We start from the raw sequence: 22,479 nt of genomic DNA, 5'->3' as shown, positions 1-22,479 counted from the left end.
CTGTCATAGAGCGAGCAAAAGAAAAGCTCGCGGAAAATGCCCACGTGTGCAACCTCGTCATAGTAGCAGGTGGGCTAAATGATGTCCTAAACAGGAAAGGGCCAGGACTAGCCCAGCGCTTGGTGAAGCGGGTGGACGACTTGCGCAAGCAATCCCCTCAGGTGCAGATCGTGGTGTGCACGGTGCCGGATGTGCCTGTGCGTGACAGTCGCGTACAAAGAGCCGTAGTGGCTGCTAACGAGGCGATAGGGAACACGAGTCAAGAGAAAAGTTTCGAGGTTGTCGGAGTAAACAGGTAAGTGAGAAAGTGTGGTGGTTTTGAACGAGACGGGATCCATTTCAAATACAGGCTTGCACGAGAAGTGGGCTGGCGATGTGCTGGTCGCGCTGTTGCTTTTTTAAGGGGCCCACAGGCCCTCAGGAGGACATAGTAGGTAGTAATGAAGAAGGTCCCCTAAGGGAACTTCAAAATAGCATCGCCATCAATAACAGATAAAGGAGGAAAGCAAGAAAGAGAGCTCACCATGCGATAGGCTACATAAACATGCAGGGCAGCAGAAGAAAGGAAAAGTGGGCAGAGATTGAGGAGCAGGTATATAGAAAACAAATAGGGGTGTATGCGGTTACAGAAACACACCTTAGAGATTTGGAAGAGTCGCTGGTGATTGAGAATTATGTTTGGGAAGGGTGCAACAGAACTAAGTCGGAAAGAAAGGGAGGGGGAGTCGGAATGCTCATCCGTTAGGGAGCTAAATGGGAAAGAGTAAATTCAAAATTTCAAGAGAATCTTTGGTTATCAGGTACAATGAGTGGGAAAAAATCTTGGCTGGGCGTTACGTATTTGTGGACCGGAAATAATTGCACAGAGAAAAATAGAGTTAGTGGAATACATAAGTGCTGATTTTAAGGGTTTCGGGAATGATGCCGAAATTATCCTATTAGGTGACATGAATGCCCACATACAGAATTTAGATGGTCATACCCACAACAACGGGAAGTTGATTAGACCTTTGTAAGCAACATAACCTTGTTATCGTGAACACAGAGCCTAAGTGTGAACGGCAGATCATGTGGGAAGTGGGAAACCGGCAATCGACCATTGATTACTGTCTGATGACAGAAGGAATTCATGATAAGTTGAGAGAAATGGTCATTGACGAGGAAGGGTATAGCAGCAAAGGGAGTAACCATAAACACATCATTTTGAAAATGGAGTATCTAGTTGGGAAAGAGAGCAAGGAGGGCAAAATGGACAGTCCAAATTTGAATGCTGAAAAAATAAAAAAACTACAGCCGAGGAAGAACTTGGCAAATGGCCAAGTAAAGAGTGCCAGGAAAAACTAGGGGAAGGCAGAAGATGGAAACCCAAGACGAGCAAAACGAGAACAAAGTGAAAGCAGGAGCTAACGTTTCGACAAGTGGACTTGCCTTCTTGAAGGCAACGTATGTTTTCCTCGCCACAGAATATATAGGTGGGGCTCTTCTAAAGGAGAGAGCAGAAAGCGGGTGGGTGCGGCAACGAGCAAACGAACACCTTCGGTTGTTGTGAGAGCTCATGGTAGCCTGTGGAGGTAAGCGGAGATAAGTGTATCACTCAGACTTCCATCCGCTTCTCTGATAGTGAGTTTCTGTTCTTGGCCAACTCAGTCAGATACACGGGGTAACATGTGATGTTCAAAATGATAGCCTTGTTTTGTTCTGTTTCAGTTTTCCTATTTATTCGTGTATGCGTTTGGAATAAACTTCAGCTGTGAGTTAGTGGGCGTCCTTGTCTTTTCTCGGCTGTCCTCATGTCTCTGCACAAACTTTTTCAGTATCAGGGTGTCTACAAAACAGGAATTTTCAGGGATATTGAATAGTCATTTCATTTCATTTATTTTACCCTCAAGGTACATAGTACATTATAGAGGGGAGGGGCTAAGAAAATACAAAGTAAACATCGGTAAAAGTAACTCAAGAAAAGATAAATAACGGCAGTAACAATTCGAAATTTTGAGTTGACATCCGATGATAATAAACAGAGGTACAAAAGATAAATACAAATGTGATGTACACAATGGTAAAGGGATTAAAAAAAAAAACATAATATGTACAGTAGATTTACAAAATGCATTGTTAACTTTTTGATCATGATGCTGATGAAAACTGATGAAAACGCTGCAATAAAGAAAGGTACATACACATAGGCAAGACAAATGGTAAGTATATTACAAAAGTTCGTTTTCAAGTGCGTTTCTAAACATAAGTGGATTAATTATACCTGTTAATGAAGGGGATAAGCTGTTCCAGTCTTTGCTAGTCTTTGGCAAGAATGAATTTGCGCCCATGATAGTATTGAAATGAGATATGCTAACTTTCTGATTATGATCACGGCGAGAAGAAATGAAGGGTGCTGGCCTGATCCAAAGAGTGTGTAAAAAGGTGTTATGATAATAGATTTTGTGAACAAGAGAAATGCGTGAGTGTTTTCGGCGGTCGGATAAGAGAGGCAGGTTTAATAAACATTTCATGTGTGTTACGCTTGCTGTCCGATTGAAGTTATTTAAAATGAAACGGGCTGAACGGTTTTGTATAGCTTCCAGCGTATGTATTAGTGTTGAATGCCAGGGATCCCATATTGATGAAGCATACTTATTGTAATTGAAATGAGATATGCTAACTTTCTGATTATGATCACGGCGAGAAGAAATGAAGGGTGCTGGCCTGATCCAAAGAGTGTGTAAAAAGGTGTTATGATAATAGATTTTGTGAAAAAGAGAAATGCATGAGTGTTTTCGGCGGTCGGATAAGAGAGGCAGGTTTAATAAACATTTCATGTGTGTTACGCTTGCTGTCCGATTGAAGTTATTTAAAATGAAACGGGCTGAACGGTTTTGTATAGCTTCCAGCGTATGTATTAGTGTTGAATGCCAGGGATCCCATATTGATGAAGCATACTCAAGTTGCATGCGAACGTAAGTGGTATATAGTAACTGTTTTAATGAGGATGGTGCACGAGAAAAATTTCGGCGCAGGTATCCTAAAGTACGGTTAGCTTTGGACACTATGATATCAATATGCGTTTTCCAAGACAAATTGTTAGTTATGGTCACTCCTAAATAACGATACGAGGTGACACATTCAAGTGATATATTAGTGAGAGAATAATTTAGAGAACTAGAGTTAGTACGAGAAACCCTCATAGTTTTGCACTTCTTAATGTTAAGTTGCATTTTCCACGTGCTGCACCAATCAGTTATTTTATTTAAATCGGTTTGTAGAGCTGTTACATCGCAGTTATTGGAAATTTTGCGGTATATCACACAATCGTCTGCAAATAAACATATCTTTGATGAAATATTAATAGGTAAGTCATTAATGTATATAAGAAACAAAAGTGGGCCTAGGACAGATCCTTGAGGGACGCCTGAGCCGACAGGGACTAGAGAGGAAGTACATTCATTAGCAGAAACAAACTGAACGCGCGATGTAAGAAAGCTACAGATCCACTTAAGTAGTGTAGGGTCCATGTTTAAAATGCTTATTTTGTGTAAGAGTAGAGCGTGACACACCTTGTCAAATGCCTTAGCGAAGTCCAAAAAAATACAGTCCGTCATGAAGCCTGCGTCAAGGTTAGAGTGTAAATCGTTTGTAAATGTGACAAGCTGTGTTTCGCAAGAGAAGTGTTTGCTAAACCCATGTTGGTGAGGAGTAAAGAAATTATTGTCGTCAAGGAAGTTAATGAGATGCGTGTAGATTACATGCTCCATAATTTTACAAGGTACTGAGGTAAGAGAAATTGGTCTATAATTAAATGGATTATGACTGTCACCCGATTTGTGTATGGGAATGATTTTTCCTGTTTTCCAATCTAGCGGAAGCATGCCAGAGTTATATGATTGCGAGAATAGATATTGCAATATGATAGACGAATATTCAACTGTGCTAATTAAGAATTTGGTGGTGATTTCATCGACACTGCAGGAGGAAGTAATTTTCAAATTTTCGATTATTTTCTTAATTCCTGTTGCATCAAATATAATAGGGTCCATAGGAGGAAAGTTACAGTCCTGTAGGACGGGACATTCGTTGTTAGGTGCGGGAGAGGAAAATGATTGCACAAACGCGCTGTTCAAGACGTCTGCGCAACGATAGCTGGACACCTGACTACCAGATTGTGTTAATGCAATCTTATTTCCACGTTTGCATTTTACTATGCTCCAAAAGCGCTTTGGATTGGTTTTTAGTAATAATGGCAGGGTTTTGCTAAAAAATGTGTGCTTAGTATTTTTAGCTGTAATTGAGTAGTTAGAGGCAGCGTTTTTATATGCAAGCCAATGTGCAGGCTTTTTCGTCCGTTTAGCGGTGCGAAAAAGGCGTCTCTTCCTATTTGAGAGCATATTAAGAAACCTGTTAAACCAGGGGGCTTGATTATGAGAATAAACACGCTGGAGTGGAACATGCTGATGGACTAATTCTAAAATTTTATTCTTGAACATACACCAATTTCTTTCAACTGATCGTTCAAAAAACTGCGGTAAGAAGTCGTCAAGAAATGAACATAGGCTTGAGTTTATGGCAGAAAAATTGGCTCTTTTGAAGTTTCTAATTGTCTTTAGTTGTTTGCATTGATACTGCTGGGGGAATGTAAGCGTGAAGTGCAAAATGTCGTGATCACTGAGACCAGGCAAGTGAGTTATCAATGAGACGTTATCAATCAAGTATTGAGGATGAGTGCAGAGTTATTCGCGTTGGTGAGGTGACCATTTGTGAAAAACCGAAGTCAGAGCAAAGTGTAATGAACTCATTACATTCAGTAGATGAGGGCTCAGAAAACGGACTGTGGGACCATACGATGTTTGGAAAATTAAAATCGCCCATTAGATATATTGGCACTCCAGGATAGCGTATTGTTATCTGGTTCAAGTTGTCATACAAGTCATTGCAAAAGGACAAAGGACTTGAGGGTGATCGGTAACAAACCCCTATTAGTAGTTTTTTAAATTTTATTGTAATGCAGCACCAGATGATTTCTAAATCTGAAACAATCGGCACACAAAAGCCCTCAAATCGGTCACTGATTGCAAGAAGTACACCACCGCCTACTTTCCCAGTGCGATCGCTCCGAAAAACTGCATATTTATTTCTGCAAAAAAACAACTCAGAGTTGGCTACCCTAGATGACAGCCAGGTTTCAGTTAACGCAATGATGTCAGCGTCACAGTCATCAATAATGGCACACAGTTCGTCCCTCTTGGGCAGAAGACTACGCATGTTCGAAAAAAGCACTGAGCAAGAACACAGCTGAGAACCACCTCCCCGTTCGTTCCCCTATGTTTCTTTTAATGGGAATTCGCGTCCAGAGCGAAGAGTACGAGGGCTGATGTCGTTCTGTGTGCTATCGAAAGCTGCTATTTCAGTTACAGTATTATGAGCTTCATTGTAAACATACGTTTTTCCACCGATAATCAATTTATTGTAGTGCAACTTGAATGACTTTTTTGTGTTTTTTCCAAATTCGATCAGCCTCTTGCGGCAGTGTCTTGTTGCTGGGCAGTAATCTTCGCTTACGGATATTTTTTTTTCATCCTTTAAAACTTGGCGCTTGGAAAGGACTAAGTCCTTACATTTGTATGTTTCAAATTTTACTATTAGTGGCCGTGCTTTCCCTTTGGCAAATCGCCCGATTCTGTGCGCTCTGGCTATGTTGTTACTTGAAATATCCACATTTAAAGTATCGGCGAAAATTTCCAGTATTTTTTCTTCAGACTTGGAATAGGTTTCATCAGCGGAGTCAGGCACATCGTAGAACAGCAAGTTATTCCGGCGAGCGCGGTCTTCGGCGTCGTTTAGTCTTGAGTGGAGTGTGCGCGTGTGCTTTTCGACGCGGACTACGGAATCCCGCACATCGTCGAGATCTGTCTGCTTTTTCTCAATTGCAAAAGTTTGCTGTTCAACTTTTTCTAATCTGGCTTTTATATCTGATACCACCTGACAAACTGATTCCTGCTTTTCCTTTAGGTCTGATATTGACGTAGCCATAGATTTCTGTAGGGTTTCCATTCTTATAGATCGCTCGTCTAGATCCTTAAGAGTTTTCAAAATTTCTTCCACAGCATTCGAAGATTGCGCTTTTTGCGAACCTGTAGTGGGACCGGGATTACTCTCAACGTCACCACATAACAACAAAAGCAAAGCATAAAAAGGATCAACCAAGGCTTTTGGGCATGGAAGCACGACAAGGAACAGGTCATCAGATTTAAAAGAAGCGTGAGGTAGTTCTGGGAACCTACTAACCTGCACAATGAAGAAAAGCGTGCGTAAGCCCATCGTTGTTTTCCTTGTCGTACCACCATGCCCACTGAACAGCGATGCAGCCGGGCCTGGTTTTATATCCTTCGCCACCAATGCGGTCCATGAGTCTGGAAGTACTCGGGGAAAACTCGGAATTTGTGCTTCTATAAGGGAAAATTAGCTGTAATTTTGTTGAAAGGGAACGAAAGTCGCGGGAATGCTGACTCGAGTAACAAGGAAGAATCATAATAAACCTACTTTGGCACCGTGTTGTCAGCTGGAGGAGTTGGCAGTGTACAGTCAGTGACCGACCTTCTTGGCGGCCGATAATTTGGACAGCTTCATGGCACCACTACGTACCCCATAGAGTCAATGTATAAGAACGTCTGAAATTTCCTACTCAAGAACCTTTCGCCGTCAGATTTTTCGGACTTTTAGCTGTGAACGCAGACCCGAAATGGCATTAATCAAGCAGAGCCACCACCACCGCTATTTTGATTTCCTCGCCACCTCGAACGGCGCTCTCACACGTAAATCCACTTGCAGCTGTAGCCACCACTGCAGCAGCGCTAGGCCTAGCTGCTTTGATGTTCACTGTCATGCTTCTTGCTATTGGGTGCTGCGTTTTTCATTGAAACAATTCGCCACTGTCAGCAATGCAACACCGCATTTTTCGTCCTCGCTATTAGCTTTGAAGCTCGGCAAGCACAACACGTTGCATAATGCCTGTTCCTAAAGATTAGCTTCGCCTTAGTACAGTAATGTTACGTGGTGAAACATACACAAAATTATTGCGGTGAAGCACAAGCGTGGGAAGGGGCAATTGTGACGGGATGCAGTATGTATTTCTTAGTAGTACACGCTTGCACCCGCCATCTCCCTGTCACAGTAATGGCACGTTCACACTGGGGAATCCGGCGTCTATAGCGAACGGAATTCTCCTGCCGCCGAAATTCGTGTCGTGTACACTGCTTGGCCACTGCACCGCCGGAATGCGATACAGAGCCATCTGCCATGTAGGACGCTCATTTCCAAACAAGCGCAGGATATCCTGGATGTTTCCGTGACACGAAACTAGGGGGTACAGAAATGGGAGAGTGGGTCCAGTGGACGGCTTGGCAAGCGCCGAGGGTGTTGCAAAAAAACAGCTGAAATTTTGGCAGCGCTGCCATCGCCTTCTCCTGAAGCTTCGCCTGTTTTAGCAGAACCCATTGGCTGACGCGAGCTCACAGGCTGAGTGGCTGTCGTCTGCTCAACGCACCACCATTGTCGTTAGCATTGTTTCCGTCGTTCTTCCTCCATTTTATTGACTGCAGGTTGGCAGGAAAGAAAATCACTGTTTCTGCCACCAAGTATCAGAACTAGATGCAGCAGAGGGAAACGCCTGTCAAAGCTCCATGCAACTGGGGTAGGGTCTCCAACGCAACTGCATCCAACCGGCGTGCGGAGTCGCTCATTCAGGTCAAGGCAACGGTGGCGCTACTAATTTTTTAAATAAAAAAATCCTCAGCGGTGAGCCTGCCGAGGACCCACTCTCCCTTTCTAGTGCACCCTATAAAAACTGCGCAGTTATCTCCGCTCAGGTAGAGTTAGCGTGTTTTTATTTTGGCCGCTTCATCACTGCTTGAAACGAAAATAATAAACCCTGAGCAAGAAGAGGCAGCATTGCTAGGCCTTCTGGCAAGCACCTATCTGACGATGCGAGACGCGCAGAAGCATTCGCTGAAGAGACGATGCCACCGGCATTGGTCGGTTCGTCCTGCTTTGCAAGAGCACGTGTAGCTTGGTCACGCCACCTTGTCAGGTCGCTTAATCCTTGTGCTTCACATGGTACTTGTCAAAAAGGACGAGGTGGTTATGCACCAATTCGAAGAGCATTTCCGATGTCGCAACGCGTTCGAAGGCTGCGATATGACGAGCGCGTCGGGCTTGGCTGCCATCTTTCGAATTGCTGAGACGCGCTCTGATTGGTCCACGGTGAGGGAATCCGGTGGCAGCTGCCGCAAATATTGGCCCGGGAGCAATCTGCGCAGAAGGGGCTAGTCCGGCGGATCTCACCGCCGCCGAACTGGGTTCTGTGCCACTCCAGACACCGAATGTCTCAGTGTGAATGCGCCATCAGAGCACCAATATGCCTAATAAGTGTACTAGCAGGCATTCAGAGCTTTTTTGGATGTGATTATGGTGATTTGAGCCCCTAAGGATAGGGAGGAGCCCTTAAGGACAGCATGTATCAACGGGACTATACAAGTAATCTTCACTTCGGCACTCGACAGTAGGCATGGCAGCGACGCCATGATGCGGTTTTCAAACCCGTTAATGCTTCTTGTACAGGTGAGCAAATGATATGGAAAATGTTATCATAGCAATAATGTTTGCTTAATTTTGCGGCCATGCCCATGGTCATTGTGTGAAGTGCTTACTAAAGCGGCGATTTTTCTGTGCTTCCTGTTGCTGCTCGGTGGCGATATAGAAACCAATCTGGGGCAGATGGAAGGCAATTGGTCAAAGCAACTAAAAGTAATCGCGGGTGACATAAAGGGAATTAAGAAAGGAAAAACTGTCAGAAACCAGAAACTAAGTGCAATTGATAAGAAACTAGAAAAACTTAGCGGGTTGGAAAAGCAGGTTTCTGATTGCGTAAAGAAAATAGCAGATCTAGAAAACAATGTCAAGGATATGAACAGAAAAATTGAATAACTGCAGAAGAGAAGTCAGCGATCAAATCTAATTGTATGGGGTTTGGGAACAACAAATTGAGTCATTTCAAAAGCTCCACGACCTGGTATCAAAGACAATGTTTCAAGATACTCTAGACATAAAGTCTGCGGGTATTGAACGTATTCACCAACTGGGTCAAATTAAGGAAGGAGAATCTACAGACAGGCCAATTATCTTTAAGTTACTTGATTATCGCGACAAAGTTAAAATGCTCTGGTCTTGTTCCAGGATAAGGGGGACCAGTTACTCTATAAGTGAAGACTACTCATTCGGAGTTCGTGAAACTAAAAGAAAACTGTGAAACTTCACGAAATAAAACCGCGACAGAGGGGAGAGGGTAAGACTTATCTACAACAGAGTACAAATTAATGGTTGTCTTTTTGCCCAGGATGAGAGTAGTAACAATAGTGATGAAGTGAAAAAAAACAAACGAGGTGCAACTACCAACAGGGCAGCCCTCCCAACAATGGTGCTGTTAACGATTAGTAAGATCTTGATGAGGGCTAGTTGTTTCACATTTAGAACTTCCAGGCATTAACCCTTGTGAATGTTAGTGCCCGAAGCCTTGCGAATAAGGCGGACTAGTTTGAAGCTGTTTTGCTGGCTCTAAAACCTGATATTGTCACTGTAAGTGAAACATGGCTACACTCAATCGTTTGCAATCATGAAGTTGCACCACCAAGTTACTTATTGTTCGCAAAGATAGAGATACTAGAGGTGGAGGCCTAGCAATTGTTTTATGGCAGGGAATTGCATACATGGTCATGCCTGCGGTAAATGATGTCGAGGCAGTTTAATGTAAGCTTCACCAGGATAACGGTATCGTGTACGTTGGCACCATTTACAGGCCCCCGAATGCGGAAGCAACACGCTTAAATTTTCTTTTCTATTATATGAACTCCTGCGTGCTTGGTGGCAGGATTATCATGGCCAGCGACTTTAACCTACCTGATGTTAACTGGTCTTCCTTGAGCCCAGGTTTCCTATCAAACAGTATGATAATTGACTTTTTATTTACTTTCAATCTCACTTAGCTTGTTGTTGAGCCTACGCGCATGCAAGGCGAGTGCCACTAAGTGTTAGACCTTGTATTTGTAAGCTATCATTTTTCCACCGACAGCGCAAGTATTGAAACAGTATACGGCATATCGGACCACAGAATATTTCATTGCACTTTGCCTTTGTTAGCTCCAATACAACAGCCTGGTACAGTAAAATATGTACTTTCCTTTACTAAAGCTGATGATGCAGCAATAATTACTTACCTCTCTCGCGTATCCCAACTTCTCAGATCTTCGTACAGATAATAACACAAGCATAGATGAAGTGTGGGCGCAGTTTAAAGATAACATCATGCATTGTATATCCAGCTTTGTCCCTACACAAAAGCAGGTTACAAAAAAAGCACAACCCATGGATTAACCGCGACATAATTCACTCAAAGCGCAAAATCAAACATGTTAGAAAGAACAAAAAGACGCTAGGAAGTGCTAGCTCTGAGGTCGCATCATTAACGTCGACCCTGAAAGGCAAATTACAAAGCGCATAGCAGCACTTTTTTGGTCGCATCCTAGAAAAATTTATCAAGAATTTGCCAGATAAATTCTGGCACTACATGAGTGTAAAACGTGCAACACCTCCTGCTTCTTCAGCTGCAGAGGACAAGATAAAGGCGAATAATTTCAATTCATACTTTCACTCTGTTTTTAGCACTGATAACAGCGTAAAGATTGCAGCAAGTTATAGTTACATAGGTCGAGGTAGACCACTACCGTCTTTAAAGGGACCCTGAAACAATTTTGAAAATTTTGTACAAACGTACTGAGTCGTTAGAGTATAGGTCCTTCTGATCATTAATTGACGCATCTAAGTGCTCCACGTAAAGTGTGTAATTTATTATAAGGTTTTAAAGATATACATTGCTGCCAATCACAGCACACTGCTCGGCGGAATTTTAAGCGACCCCTGCCCATATGACGTAAATCACCCAATTGATGTCAGTAGGGCGAGCTATTCGACTGGCTGCCTAGTGTACGATGGATTTTCCACCTTTATGGTGAACAAATGATGTTCGTAATAGTTGGAATGTTGGTTGTTTCTATAAAAAGAAAGTAACAAAAAGAGAATGCACAAAAACAATTTCTCACTACACTTAAGCACTTCCAACACACAGCAAGCATCGTCTGCTTATGTTAGAACATGCTCCATTTTGACGAGAACTCCACGGTTAGAGTCAGTCTGTCTTTTCGCGAGCACTGTGATTTTATTTTATGGTGTTGTAGACTGCAAACGTAGTGACTGGCATTATGTCAAGCTGCGACATCGTGTCCTTCTGCAAAGCAGCAGATGAGCGGACTGGCTGCAGTGCATCTGAATCGCTATCCGATCGGCCCCAGAATTTGCGCATTTGTAGCCATCCAGTTACACTGGAGAAGTACTACCACAATAGTGTTTCGTGAGTCTGGTATTAGGGTAAGCACAAGGTGACAGGGCCTAGCCGTTTGACCGTGTCGTTTCACGGGATGAGCAGAAGCGCAAATGTGAATGGTCTGCACAGTGCAGCCACCTGGTGGCAGAGAGCTCAACCACACACAGTAGCAGTAACGAAATGTATTCTTCTTTGCTGCTTGTGTACATTTTTTGCAGGAGTGTAATCGTCAACACATTGTTTTTGTAAATGTTTAAAATGTTTTCCACTTGGTTAGAGCAGTATTAGCTCTTTGTTTGGCTGGTTAATGTCTGCGCCAACAGGCAGCTGGACCATGGAGACCGATCAGGCAGCTCACCTATGTCTATGCTAAAGTTCCTTCGTCAGCTTGAGTTTATGCCTCCACTGTTCCGTCTAAACGCCCAACTCGCCTGTGGTTACCGGAATACCAGACACTTTTGGCACTGCTACAGAATGCTCGCAACGCACGCTGCTTCGATAGCTCTCGCTTGGGGTCGACTGCCAAGCAGCTCGCGGAGAGTTTTAAGAAGCTCCTAGAGAACTGGAAGTCGACGACACGACGTGTCATCATGACGCAGAGCCATTGAAGGCGGAGCTTAGCCTGAATCACTTGGCGAATGAGTTGAGAAGAAAATACATGACTATGGAGGAGGGTAACTTGTAATCGTCTGTAGTTCCCTTAAGATGAGACATTTCACACAAATTGTTGTGCGAATGGTTAAATTTAGATGGCCATACGCATCTACAAAATTTGTCCGAACCATTTCAGGGGCCCTTTAAGCATCACAGCACCTGGCATTGTTTCACTGCTCTTACAGCTTGATGAAAAGATAAGTAGTGGTCCGGATAACATATCGAACAGCTTCCTGAAGCACTATGCTGAACTGATTAGCAGATATATTCATCTCAAAAAATCAATTCGCGATGGCCATCTTCCAGCGGACTGGAAAATTGTGAATGTAGTACTGGTGCATAAATCTGGTGACGCTTCATCCCCATCCAACTACAGGCCCCTCTTTCGGACATGCACTAGCTGTGTAGTTCTTGAGCACATTATCTTAAAATCAGTAACTAAGCACGTGGAAGAAAAGTATATCTCCCCTTCTATGCACGGATTCAAAGATGGACTATCTACCATAACCCAACTCGTAGAGGCTTCACATGACTTTGGGCTAGCAATAAATGAACAATCACAAATAGACAATTTTTGTAGACTTTTCTAAGGCCTTTGACCATGTGTTTCACTCTAAACTTATTGGTAAACTCCCAGAAAAACTTGGCAATGGTCCAATAATTGACTGGATAAGCAACTACCTGTTAAATCGCTACCAGTTCGTTCACTACAATGGACATAACTCCAACACTGTCAAGGTCCTTTCGAGTGTCCCACAGGGATCTGTTCTGGCCCCTCTCTTGTTTTTGTTATTTATAGATGATATTGTTGAAACAGTAAACGTTAAAATTAGATTATTTGCAGGCGATGGCATACTTTAAAGTGAAATTAAGAACATTAGCCACCAAATCGCCCTTAACAATTCCCTGCACAATGCAGCCCAGTGGTGCTGAGACTGGCAGACGGTAGTTAATTCTGAAAAAAGTCAATGAATGTAAGCAAGAAAAAAGTAAACTATTATTTCCGTATACCTTCAACGGTGTTTTGCTTCATACAGTGGCTCAGCACAAATATTTGGGGGTTTCGATTTCATCTGATCTCAGCCAGGCTGCGCATGTGCTACAGTTGACGGAGAAAGCAATGAACAAGTTGTCTTTCCTCAAACACTATGTTACGCTGCCGCAGATACAAAGCGCTTATCGTACATCACTTTTGTTATGCCGATGCTGGAATATGCGAATATAGTGTGGTTCCCCTACACAAAAACCAACATTCCTGTGCTGGTTGCCGTACAATGCAAGGCAGCAAGATTTAGTATCTTTAACAGCTACAAGCGAACTGATTCCCCTACTGAGCTACTGCACCGAGCAGAGTTGTCTATGCTTTGTGACAGAGCCAAAATACATCGTCTGAAATTCTTTTGTCAATTGTTAGATGGCCACCTTGGCAACCAATGTTAAATGGCAACCACAGCTTTCGCTACTGCTAAAGAAAAAGGGAAAACGTACCAGAAACGTGACCAAATGTTTAATGAATATTTTTGCAGCAAAAACACGTTCCGTTTTTCATTTTTTTCCTCAAGTAATAAGGGAATGGAATGTGCTTGATTCACTTAGTGTAGCCCAGACAACACTGGAAAGGTTCCTAGAAAAAAATTAAATATATCATCCCAGAGCTCCCAAGCTCCTAATACTAAGCCACTTACGTCCATCTGTTGGCTTTTCATTTAATGTTTCTTTTCTTCGTCCGTTCCTGTGTTCTTCTCATTTGAAACCACAGTATTGTAATGTTGTATAGTGTATGCATATATATTACAAATGTTCCCATGAAAATAAGACAGTTGCGCATGTTTAGGAATTTTTCCTTAAGTGAGTTGTCACCTATGCTTTTGTAATGTTGGTATTTTGTTCCCACTCCTGTAACAATCCTCGCTAGAGGATTGACAGTATTTTGAAATAAATAAAATAAAGGACATGCATTCATTTTTTCAAACTGCTCTATTTTCGCGGTCCCTTGGGAGTCTGAAAACTCGGATGTTGACTGTACAACAGACCAAGCGGATGCTTCACATGGTCTATGGGGCGAACGTGCAGTGGAAGAAATACGAGAACAGAAAGGACCTGCGCATTGAGGAATAAACGGGAAAGGAAACGTGCCACTGCTTTCCTTTTTTGAGCTCAAGCTTCTCAAAGAAAAAAAAAAGTATTGACTGACACCGAGAAGCAGGTACCCCTCATCCAAGCTAAAATAAGCTCTTTCATGCAGTGAAAAGCAATGCTAAGGCGTTGAGCGCGGGCTGATAGTGTGGCAGGACAGTTGAGGTTGAGTTAACAGCTGTTGAGAGAGAATCTCACTTGTGAAAAAGTTCGGGCCTCATACCAATGAGCTTGTAATCAATTGATAGGAATAGCTCACGTTCGAAAATATTTGCTTCTGTATGCATCTTGTTATTCGTAGTTGAGAACGTTCGACTCGATTCGCAATAGGTTCTACCATTTTTTTCGAAGATATTTTATTTGCCAACCATTTCACGTACCCTCCCCCCCCCCTTCTGTTTTCTTTTTGAATAAAATAAGCACTACTCCTTAATATAAAAACTGGATTATGTAGTTTTTTTTTAGCATGCTTACTAGAGAGTGACAGTATCGGGCGGCATGATGTCAACCAGCCTTGACATAAAACAAAGTTCTGTGTCAATCAGGGAATTCGGCAAAGCCAGTCAGGGAAAACATGGAAAACTCAGGCAATTTGGAAATGTCAACTTGGTAAGCACACTGAGTATGCTTCTCCATAATCTTGGCGATACAGTATCAGAAAACTCCTCCATAAAATAATCCAAAGATGTGTGTTTAGGAAACACGTTTAAAACCCACACTAACAAACTTGCTCAGATAGTATGCTATCTTCCAGAACAATCATGATGATGCTGTTGCGTCATCCGGAAGTGTAGCAATAGTTGTAGGTAAGTCTGTTGCTTGCCAAAATCTTATTCTACAGGCCTCCCTCGAGGTGGTGTCTGTGTGAGTGATTCACTTTCACAAATTAGTAACAATCTGTTGCATTTACATACCGCCTTCTTACCATCTTAGCAAAATAATTCTACAAGCTGATTGACAAGCTCCCAGAACCATATATGATCACTGGTGGTTTTAATACTGCCAGCACTTTGTGGGGTGACCCCTGGTGTGATGCCAGGTGTCAGCACATAGAAAACTTTCTGATAACCTCTGGTGCGTGCCTCTTTTATAAAAGAAGAGCCCACCTATTACAATATCCACCACAATTAATTTTCTTCCATAGATTTGCGATCATGATCTGTGTTGGGACTGTCATATTAACCATGTTGCTTATAACACCATGACAAAATTGCATTATTTAAGTGATGTCTTCGTAATTCCTTTAAAGAACTTAAACATTTAGCATGCAACTCTCTTCTTTTACCTCTTCTTGAATATGGCAGTATAATGTTGGATCCATTTACTTCTGTTAATATCAATAAAGTAGAAAGAGTGCAAAAGTAAGCAGTCAGCTTCATATTCAATCACTATGGCATTATGTCCATTACTGAACTAAGGGATAGAGCAGGCTTGAGGGCGTTATCAGACAGAAATAAGAGCGCACTTGTGTTTCTTGTTTAAAGTTGTTAAAGGCAAATCAAAAAGCAACACTCATGAATACGTCACACATTCTCTTCGTTATGCTACGAGACACAGAAATAATTTTACTTTGCTTCCTTTTCAAACAAAAAACAATGTTCTTAAGTACTCCTTTTTTCCTCGCTCAGTAGTCGAGTGGAACGACCTTGATAGTAAGTTAGTTGAAGTGGATGACGTGGATCAATTTCAGGCATTCATTGAACAGTATATGTAAAGTTTGTTTTGTGGCATTTCTTGTTTTTAATGCTTTGTACTTCCATACTTGTGTTTACTAATCATATGTATAGTATGCTTTTAAGTTTTGTTTTCTTTATTTGTTTACTGTTTTACTATTTTGATGTGCACTAATGTCAGTGCCATCCTGCCACGTCCCCTATCTGGGCCTAGCACTATTGAAATAAAATAAATAAATTTAGCAATTGGCACTGCGACCCTCCTTCCTTATGTAGAAAGGAATGTTGTTAAGAATCCATTTGTGAGTGACCACTTCCTGTAATGCTGACCTTGATACAGGAGCATGACAGTCGAAGCTCTGGCACAAGGTCACGAGCTCAGGCATGGTCCACAGGTCCTTAGCCAGCAGCATGTGAAAGGCATTGTCTATGCCTTTCATGATGTGCCTGATCCTGTTTTGCACAATCATGGTCTTTGATATAGCTCATGGAGTTCTCACCCTGCTGCTGCACACACCCACGTAGATGCTGTTCAGCGCAAAGCTTGTGCACTGAGGGGCGCCCAAACACATCATCTACGAAGCTTGTTTTGAAAGCAGTCCAAGGGGCGAAATCAGGCTCATGGTTACGAAACCAGAGGTTTGCAACATCTGTTAGGTAGAGCAGGACGTCGCATAGTTTTGTAGCGTCGTCCCACTTGTGCACACTCACCCTTTCAGATAACGACAGCCAATCTTCTATGTCATGGTCATTGGTGCTGCTGAAGAAAGTGGGAGTGCACTAGCACAGCACGCGGGGAGATTGGGCCGCGCCTTGCTGGGTGGAGTTATCAGGCATTGTCGGAACGGTGGTGGGTAATGTCTGGCTTCGGAGCTTTAGGTTTGAAGGGGTACCATGCACCTCCACTACATTGATAGGGGGATTTATTGATGGCAAAGGGCAGGTGAAAAGCCAGCACAGTGACTAGAGAACAATGGTCTCTGCGCCAACAGCTTGCGATTTGCACTTGTGCCCTACATCGATGATAGTGCGCCACTACTGCTTGCTTCCTGTTCTTCTTCATTAGACTTTTTTATTGCAATAAAGGGCTCTCGGTTGTTGGCAGGGACCACAATTTTCTCACTCTAGAGCTGCTTTTGGCACCAGTACCCATCAACGTTCAGTATGCCGCACCAGTCTGATGTGACATTGGGCCCATAATCCGGCATATCACTGGGTGCTGGATGTTGCAATATGGATAATACTTTACATTTCATACTAAGTTTACCGGGTACAGAATCTGAATACTGGGCCTGCAGTAAATCGTGAGTGGCCAACACCGTCATCAGCAATGCTATTAATGACATGCAAAATCATTCATACATTCACATTCTTCCCAAAACACACCCTGTAAACTTGTGGAGGAATGGTATGTTTTCATGGTTTGTGTTGAGTCGTGCAATTATATCCTCCACTGTAATATTTCATGGCATAAATGTTTGTTTGTAAACCGTGATCCTGGTAAAATGCACATATTGCTCGCCCTCAGAACAAAAGCTTTCCCACATGAGGTTCAAACTAGGATTTCTTGCAGGAAACCTAGTGCTGCAGTTATCCATCCACCATTGGAATGATGAGTACACAGCTTCTGTCATGACTTTGTTTAAGAAACATATTGCAGCTATTTTAATGTTCTTTGTGGTTTTGTTGTCATTCATGCTAGCTGTGCAAACATTTATTCAGAGCAGTTCTTTCTGTCTTTCATACCTAACTTCATAATTCGTCGCACAACTTCCGATGCATAAATAAGTTGTGACACTTTTGAGTATGTGTAAAGCACTATGTCTATGACATATTCCTGGCTTTTGAAATTGTTTCTGCCGGCCAGCAAAAGCATCGCCTTTAAGATCTGCATGTCTTTCCAGAGGGTGCCACCACTGAGTTGTGGACTTGGACACCACCTATTGCTGAGTCTAGGTAACCTTGGAACAGTAATGCTCACTATTCATGATATTTTAAGCAATTTCTTTTATCTTTAATGATCCAGATAATGTAGTGCAGGAACTGCAGTCTAATGTGTGCAGTAAAACATAATTGTGATGACAAGTTAGGTTAGAAGAAAGGTATTTCACAGCGGGAAGGGCAAAGTTAAGGCCAATCCTTAACTGCCCATAATTGACATACTGGATACAAAGCCTGTGGTAGGTACATGGACCCATTTGGTATTCATAGTATGATGCATGGACTTTCAATGTCTGTGGGAGCCTTGTCTCACTGCTCTGGTGACTGGCAACTCTGTGTGCAGGCAGTTCTACCAGCAGCATACCAAGACCACTGTGGACCTGCAGGACACAAGAAACTTGTCACCCTGCCAATGGTGAGCTGCTATTTCCATGTTTACTCGCAGATACAGGTACACTCGCAATTTCTGTTTCCAAGGGGTCCTCATTGCACAATGAATCGAAACTGTTGCTCACACTTGACCTGCATATCAAGAGGTTACTACCACTGCAAAGAAATAGGCTAAGTCACAGACGCAGTGAACAGATCATGGCAATAGCAAAATACCTTTCACAAAGATTCAATGGACTAGAATGGATGCTGTGACAGCAATGGCCGTGGACACCTTAACGTGACATGGCACATGCTATGCATGTGTAGTCTTTGTGCTGTTCATGACAAGTTTGTGCAGTAAGCCATAGAGTGGTTGGGGTAAAACTCAAGTGTCTCAACACAACAATGTCCCTGTGGGATCAAATTGAGTACAGGTGGCACAAACAACATTCCACCTGTATCCCACGTTCAACACAATGGTACCTTCTCTGATTTGAATAGGGATGTGCGAATACTAACTTTTTAGGCCAAATTGAATAGTGTCAAAAGTGACTCGAATTGAATACGGTCATTCCACGCCAGATGTCCCAAACTTTGCACTCGATCCTCTCCAATCCTGTTCTAAAAAATTGCGGATGATCATTTTAGCGCATTATTTGCCCTTGTAAAGTATTTTTGGAAGAAAAAATCTTTTCTGTCTCTTAAAGTGATTTGAATGTTGCCTTATAGTGGGAGAAACCTAGGTTGTCAAAGAATACGTTAAAGATACAATACTGTACAGAATGCCTTAAATATCTGTTATTTGCTAGAAAAGGAATGGCGCTTTCTTATTCTCTCCCATTGGCGGCCATTACTATGTCTCACAAAGTGCTTTGTGGTGAAGCAATGCAGCAATTCTGCGCCCATTTTAATTATTCTTTAAATGTTCTACAATGTTTGCAGACACAGTACGATTATGTCACATGGCTAGATAGTTGGCAGTAAGCATGTCAAAAAAGTGTTGAAGTCAATGACTGAGTAGTTCGTAAGTGGAAGGAGCGCAAACATTGGAAAATGTGTGAAATGTGCCATGGTCAGGCACATGTAGATTGGTGAGTTGGTTCAAGTAAAAATGCATGCTTGCACTTGTTTGGAAGAGTAAACAAAGGAGATTGATTTGTGATGGTTTAATCGGAGTGATTTTTGTTTTAAGCGAGAAAAAAAAATTTATGTTGAGCATTCGCCGCGTCCCTGGGTGCCAGCCCGTAAGTCTGCTTCGCTGTGCCGCAACACTTCCTTGGGGCAACGAATATATGCGGTGACGATGCCGTTAGCAAGATTGTATGCTGCTGTGTGTTTTCACATTGCTGAAAACTTGCAGGAAACAGTGTAGATGGCTGGCAGGAGGTTTTGGAAGGGCACCGTAGGCTGCCGGTTAGTAGTCAAAGCTGAGCACTATTTTACTGCCACAGCACTACATGCGCACGTACGACAGACACAGAACTTTGGTTGTGTGCCCGGTTTTTCATCCTTGTGGGGATTGCAATTCTTACTCCCGTGGCCGACATATGGTCTGCCACTTGAAATGCCTGTGTTGCTGAGTAGGAGGGGAGCCCGGCATTAACAGTGGTCAGTGATGATGGCATGAAATGGTGAAACTTCTGCAACCCTTCTCTCTGGTGCCCATAGCACAAATATACCTCCTATATTTTTTTTCTGACCATGTAACAGCTCATGGGGTGTAAGGATATGTCCCTTGTAGGGTCTCTGAAGATCGCCCTGGCTTCCAGCTGTTCACGGTGCCGCCAACGCAAGTGCTCTTACCATAGGAGGTTGCGAAAAAGTTCCATTCTGAAGCTAAAGTCTTTTTTGTGGTGGAACAACTTTACAAAATTTTGGATGTTTTTGTACTGCGACAATACAATGCCTGAAAAGTAGTGAACTTTTTTGACATCAGGAAGTTCATGTTTTAGGACTCTGAGTACTTCATCTTAAAATGTAGCCACTGCAGCTGTAGTGTGTTTGAGACAGTTCGAAATCACAAGTGATTTTGCCTGAAGAGAACCAGTTTCCTTGCAGCTATGGTATGCAGCAAAGGGATGCAATGTGGCTTGTGTATTTACCCAATGGTATGATTGGGGAGCATCTGTAATTCTCTGCGAAGTCCAATTAAAAAATCCACTCGTCACCCTTTAGGTTTGTTTTGAGCTCTCTTAAATATTCTGCTTGCTCACGAAGTAGTGCAACTTTAGCTCTTGTAGGATGTCTAAAAGCTTCTAAAAAAATTCGGCTGGACTTAAGATAATTGTTTCTAGCTTGCACAGGACACCACTGATCCATTGGTGAACGTGGAGGTAGCCAGCCTTATCTGTATGTAGGGATGGTGTGTTCTCTAGCATGCTCTTGAGGGCGTTGCTGCTTGGGCACACAAGACAGCAGCCGCGCATGCAGTCTTCGTTGTCTGTCTGGCATACAACTGTTAACAATTCTGTTGTTTGCGTGAATCCTGTGGCATTGAGGATCAGTTTGAAGTTTTGGTGTGCCATGCACACGCAAACTGTGGGGGGTGCCACTTCCCTCGGCCAAAATGCAGTGTGGTGGATGCAGACTTGTGAATGAAGAGAATCCACATTTGAGATTGCAGCTTTTTTTTCCATTCCTCATAAAGCTCTCGCAGATTTAGCAAAAGCAGTCGCTTTTGTTGACTGCAGATAATGTCTTCCTGGTAGAGTGTGAAAGCGAATCGTCTTCATAAAATTTCTTGACTGAAAGTTTGATTTCCTTGCCAATGGGGTGTCCTGTTTTTTTTGTTTTTTTTACGGGGGGGTCAAAAATGCCGTCCTTTGCTCTGACATGAATCGCTTCGCATGCCTCTCGCTCCGATGTACCGAAGTAATTCATAACATTTACATGGGACCATGAAATGGGGGCTCGTGTCAAAATCTGTATTTTTCTTTGTCATTATTTTTCATTCTCATATTTTTCTTTCAACTGCTTCATTAGAGCTATGTAGTCACCAAAAGAAAACTCACCGCTGTGATGCTCAGCAGACTTTGACGGCTGTTAAAGGCCCAGGCATGAATAGACTGCATTTTTGGTGCTTCTCTGGAGCCATTTGACCTTCTTCTTTGCATAGGTCTGTCGAGCCTTTCTTCCACACTTTCTTTTTAAAGGACTCACCCCTGTGGCAGCAAGCGTCTCGTTTACGTTTTCAGTCGCAGCTTCCGGCTCACTTGGATCAGAGTTAGCTCCACTTTCCTGGATGGCACATTCAGAGCTTGTAGCGTTCGGCATAGTGTAGCACACGCATTTGCACATCATGCAAAACCTCTCCCCAGGAATGAGTCCCAGCATAGGTTGGAGGTCAGCCAAAGTTGCGGTAGTAATGCATATGGCAGGCACATTTTTTTACAAACATGAGAAACGGGTTTGAGCACAAATTCGACACCATGTGAGTTGTGTACCGTTTCACAAACACGGTATAGTGATGGGAGTACACGGTAAAGATGTCTTGTGTACGTTTGCACCACATTCTCAAGAGGCGACGATCTATTTCACCGAGATCTTGCACATTAAATATCTGCTGTTGCTTTGACTGCATTGTCTTGTGGCAATCTGTAGGGCCAAGTGAACACGCAGGTGTTCACTTGGATCGTTCACTTTCCTGAAATCTAGGAAATGGGACATACACGTGCATAGAAACATCCTGCTACTGTGTTTTTAAATAAGTATGTAGTACTGTGCCATCAAAGCCTTGCTCCAGAAGTACTGCTTGCGCAGTTGGTTTGGCACACAAATCTTCACGAGAAAGTGTAATGAACAGAAAAAAAAAATCATTAATCACTTCTTTCAATCCTATCATCATGTAAGTAAGTAAGTTATGTCTCAGGCCCTCGTCTTCACAGGACTTGCTTGTTTGTTTTTGTTTTTTGACGATATAGAACTGTGAAGCAAAATGAAGATTGTGCTTGACCTCATGTTTCTGATCATCACGTGTAGATCGGAAACATGAGGTCAAGCACAATCTTCATTTTGCTTCACAGTTCTAAATCGTCAAAAAACAAAAACAAACAAGCAAGTCCTGTGAAGACGAGGGCCTGAGACATAACTTACTAGTTGATTCGTAAACCAAGAAATAAAAACGCTTTAAAAGGATCGATGCCTACCTTCAGAGGTAGAAGCTTCATTTGCAGAAGCACTGGCATGGCAACTTTCTCGCCTTTCTTCCATCATGTCAGCCGCTGTCGGAGAAGCAATACTATCATCTTCTTGCCTCCGTTCCAAGCCAGAACCTTCTTTAAA

At 42.7% G+C, this 22,479-nt stretch overlaps 1 protein-coding gene across 2 annotated transcripts in view; it reads left to right on the top strand.

Annotated features, from left to right (window-relative positions):
- Window positions 1-22,479, top strand: part of mRpS23 (mitochondrial ribosomal protein S23) — a 77,582-nt gene that overhangs the window by 35,221 nt on the left and 19,882 nt on the right. For both annotated transcript variants that reach the window (XR_012826913.1, XM_075686890.1), the window contains exon 3: window positions 18,170-18,241. Coding sequence is in view for 1 of the 2 variants with exons in the window: in XM_075686890.1 (XP_075543005.1) it covers window positions 18,170-18,241 (72 nt within the window). In the remaining variant the exon portion in view is untranslated. The remainder of the gene's footprint in view (window positions 1-18,169; window positions 18,242-22,479) is intronic.

The sequence above is a fragment of the Dermacentor variabilis genome, chromosome 3, assembly GCF_050947875.1.
Source record: "Dermacentor variabilis isolate Ectoservices chromosome 3, ASM5094787v1, whole genome shotgun sequence".
Lineage (NCBI taxonomy): Eukaryota > Metazoa > Arthropoda > Arachnida > Ixodida > Ixodidae > Dermacentor > Dermacentor variabilis.
This window is presented reverse-complemented; position numbering and strand designations above follow the sequence as displayed.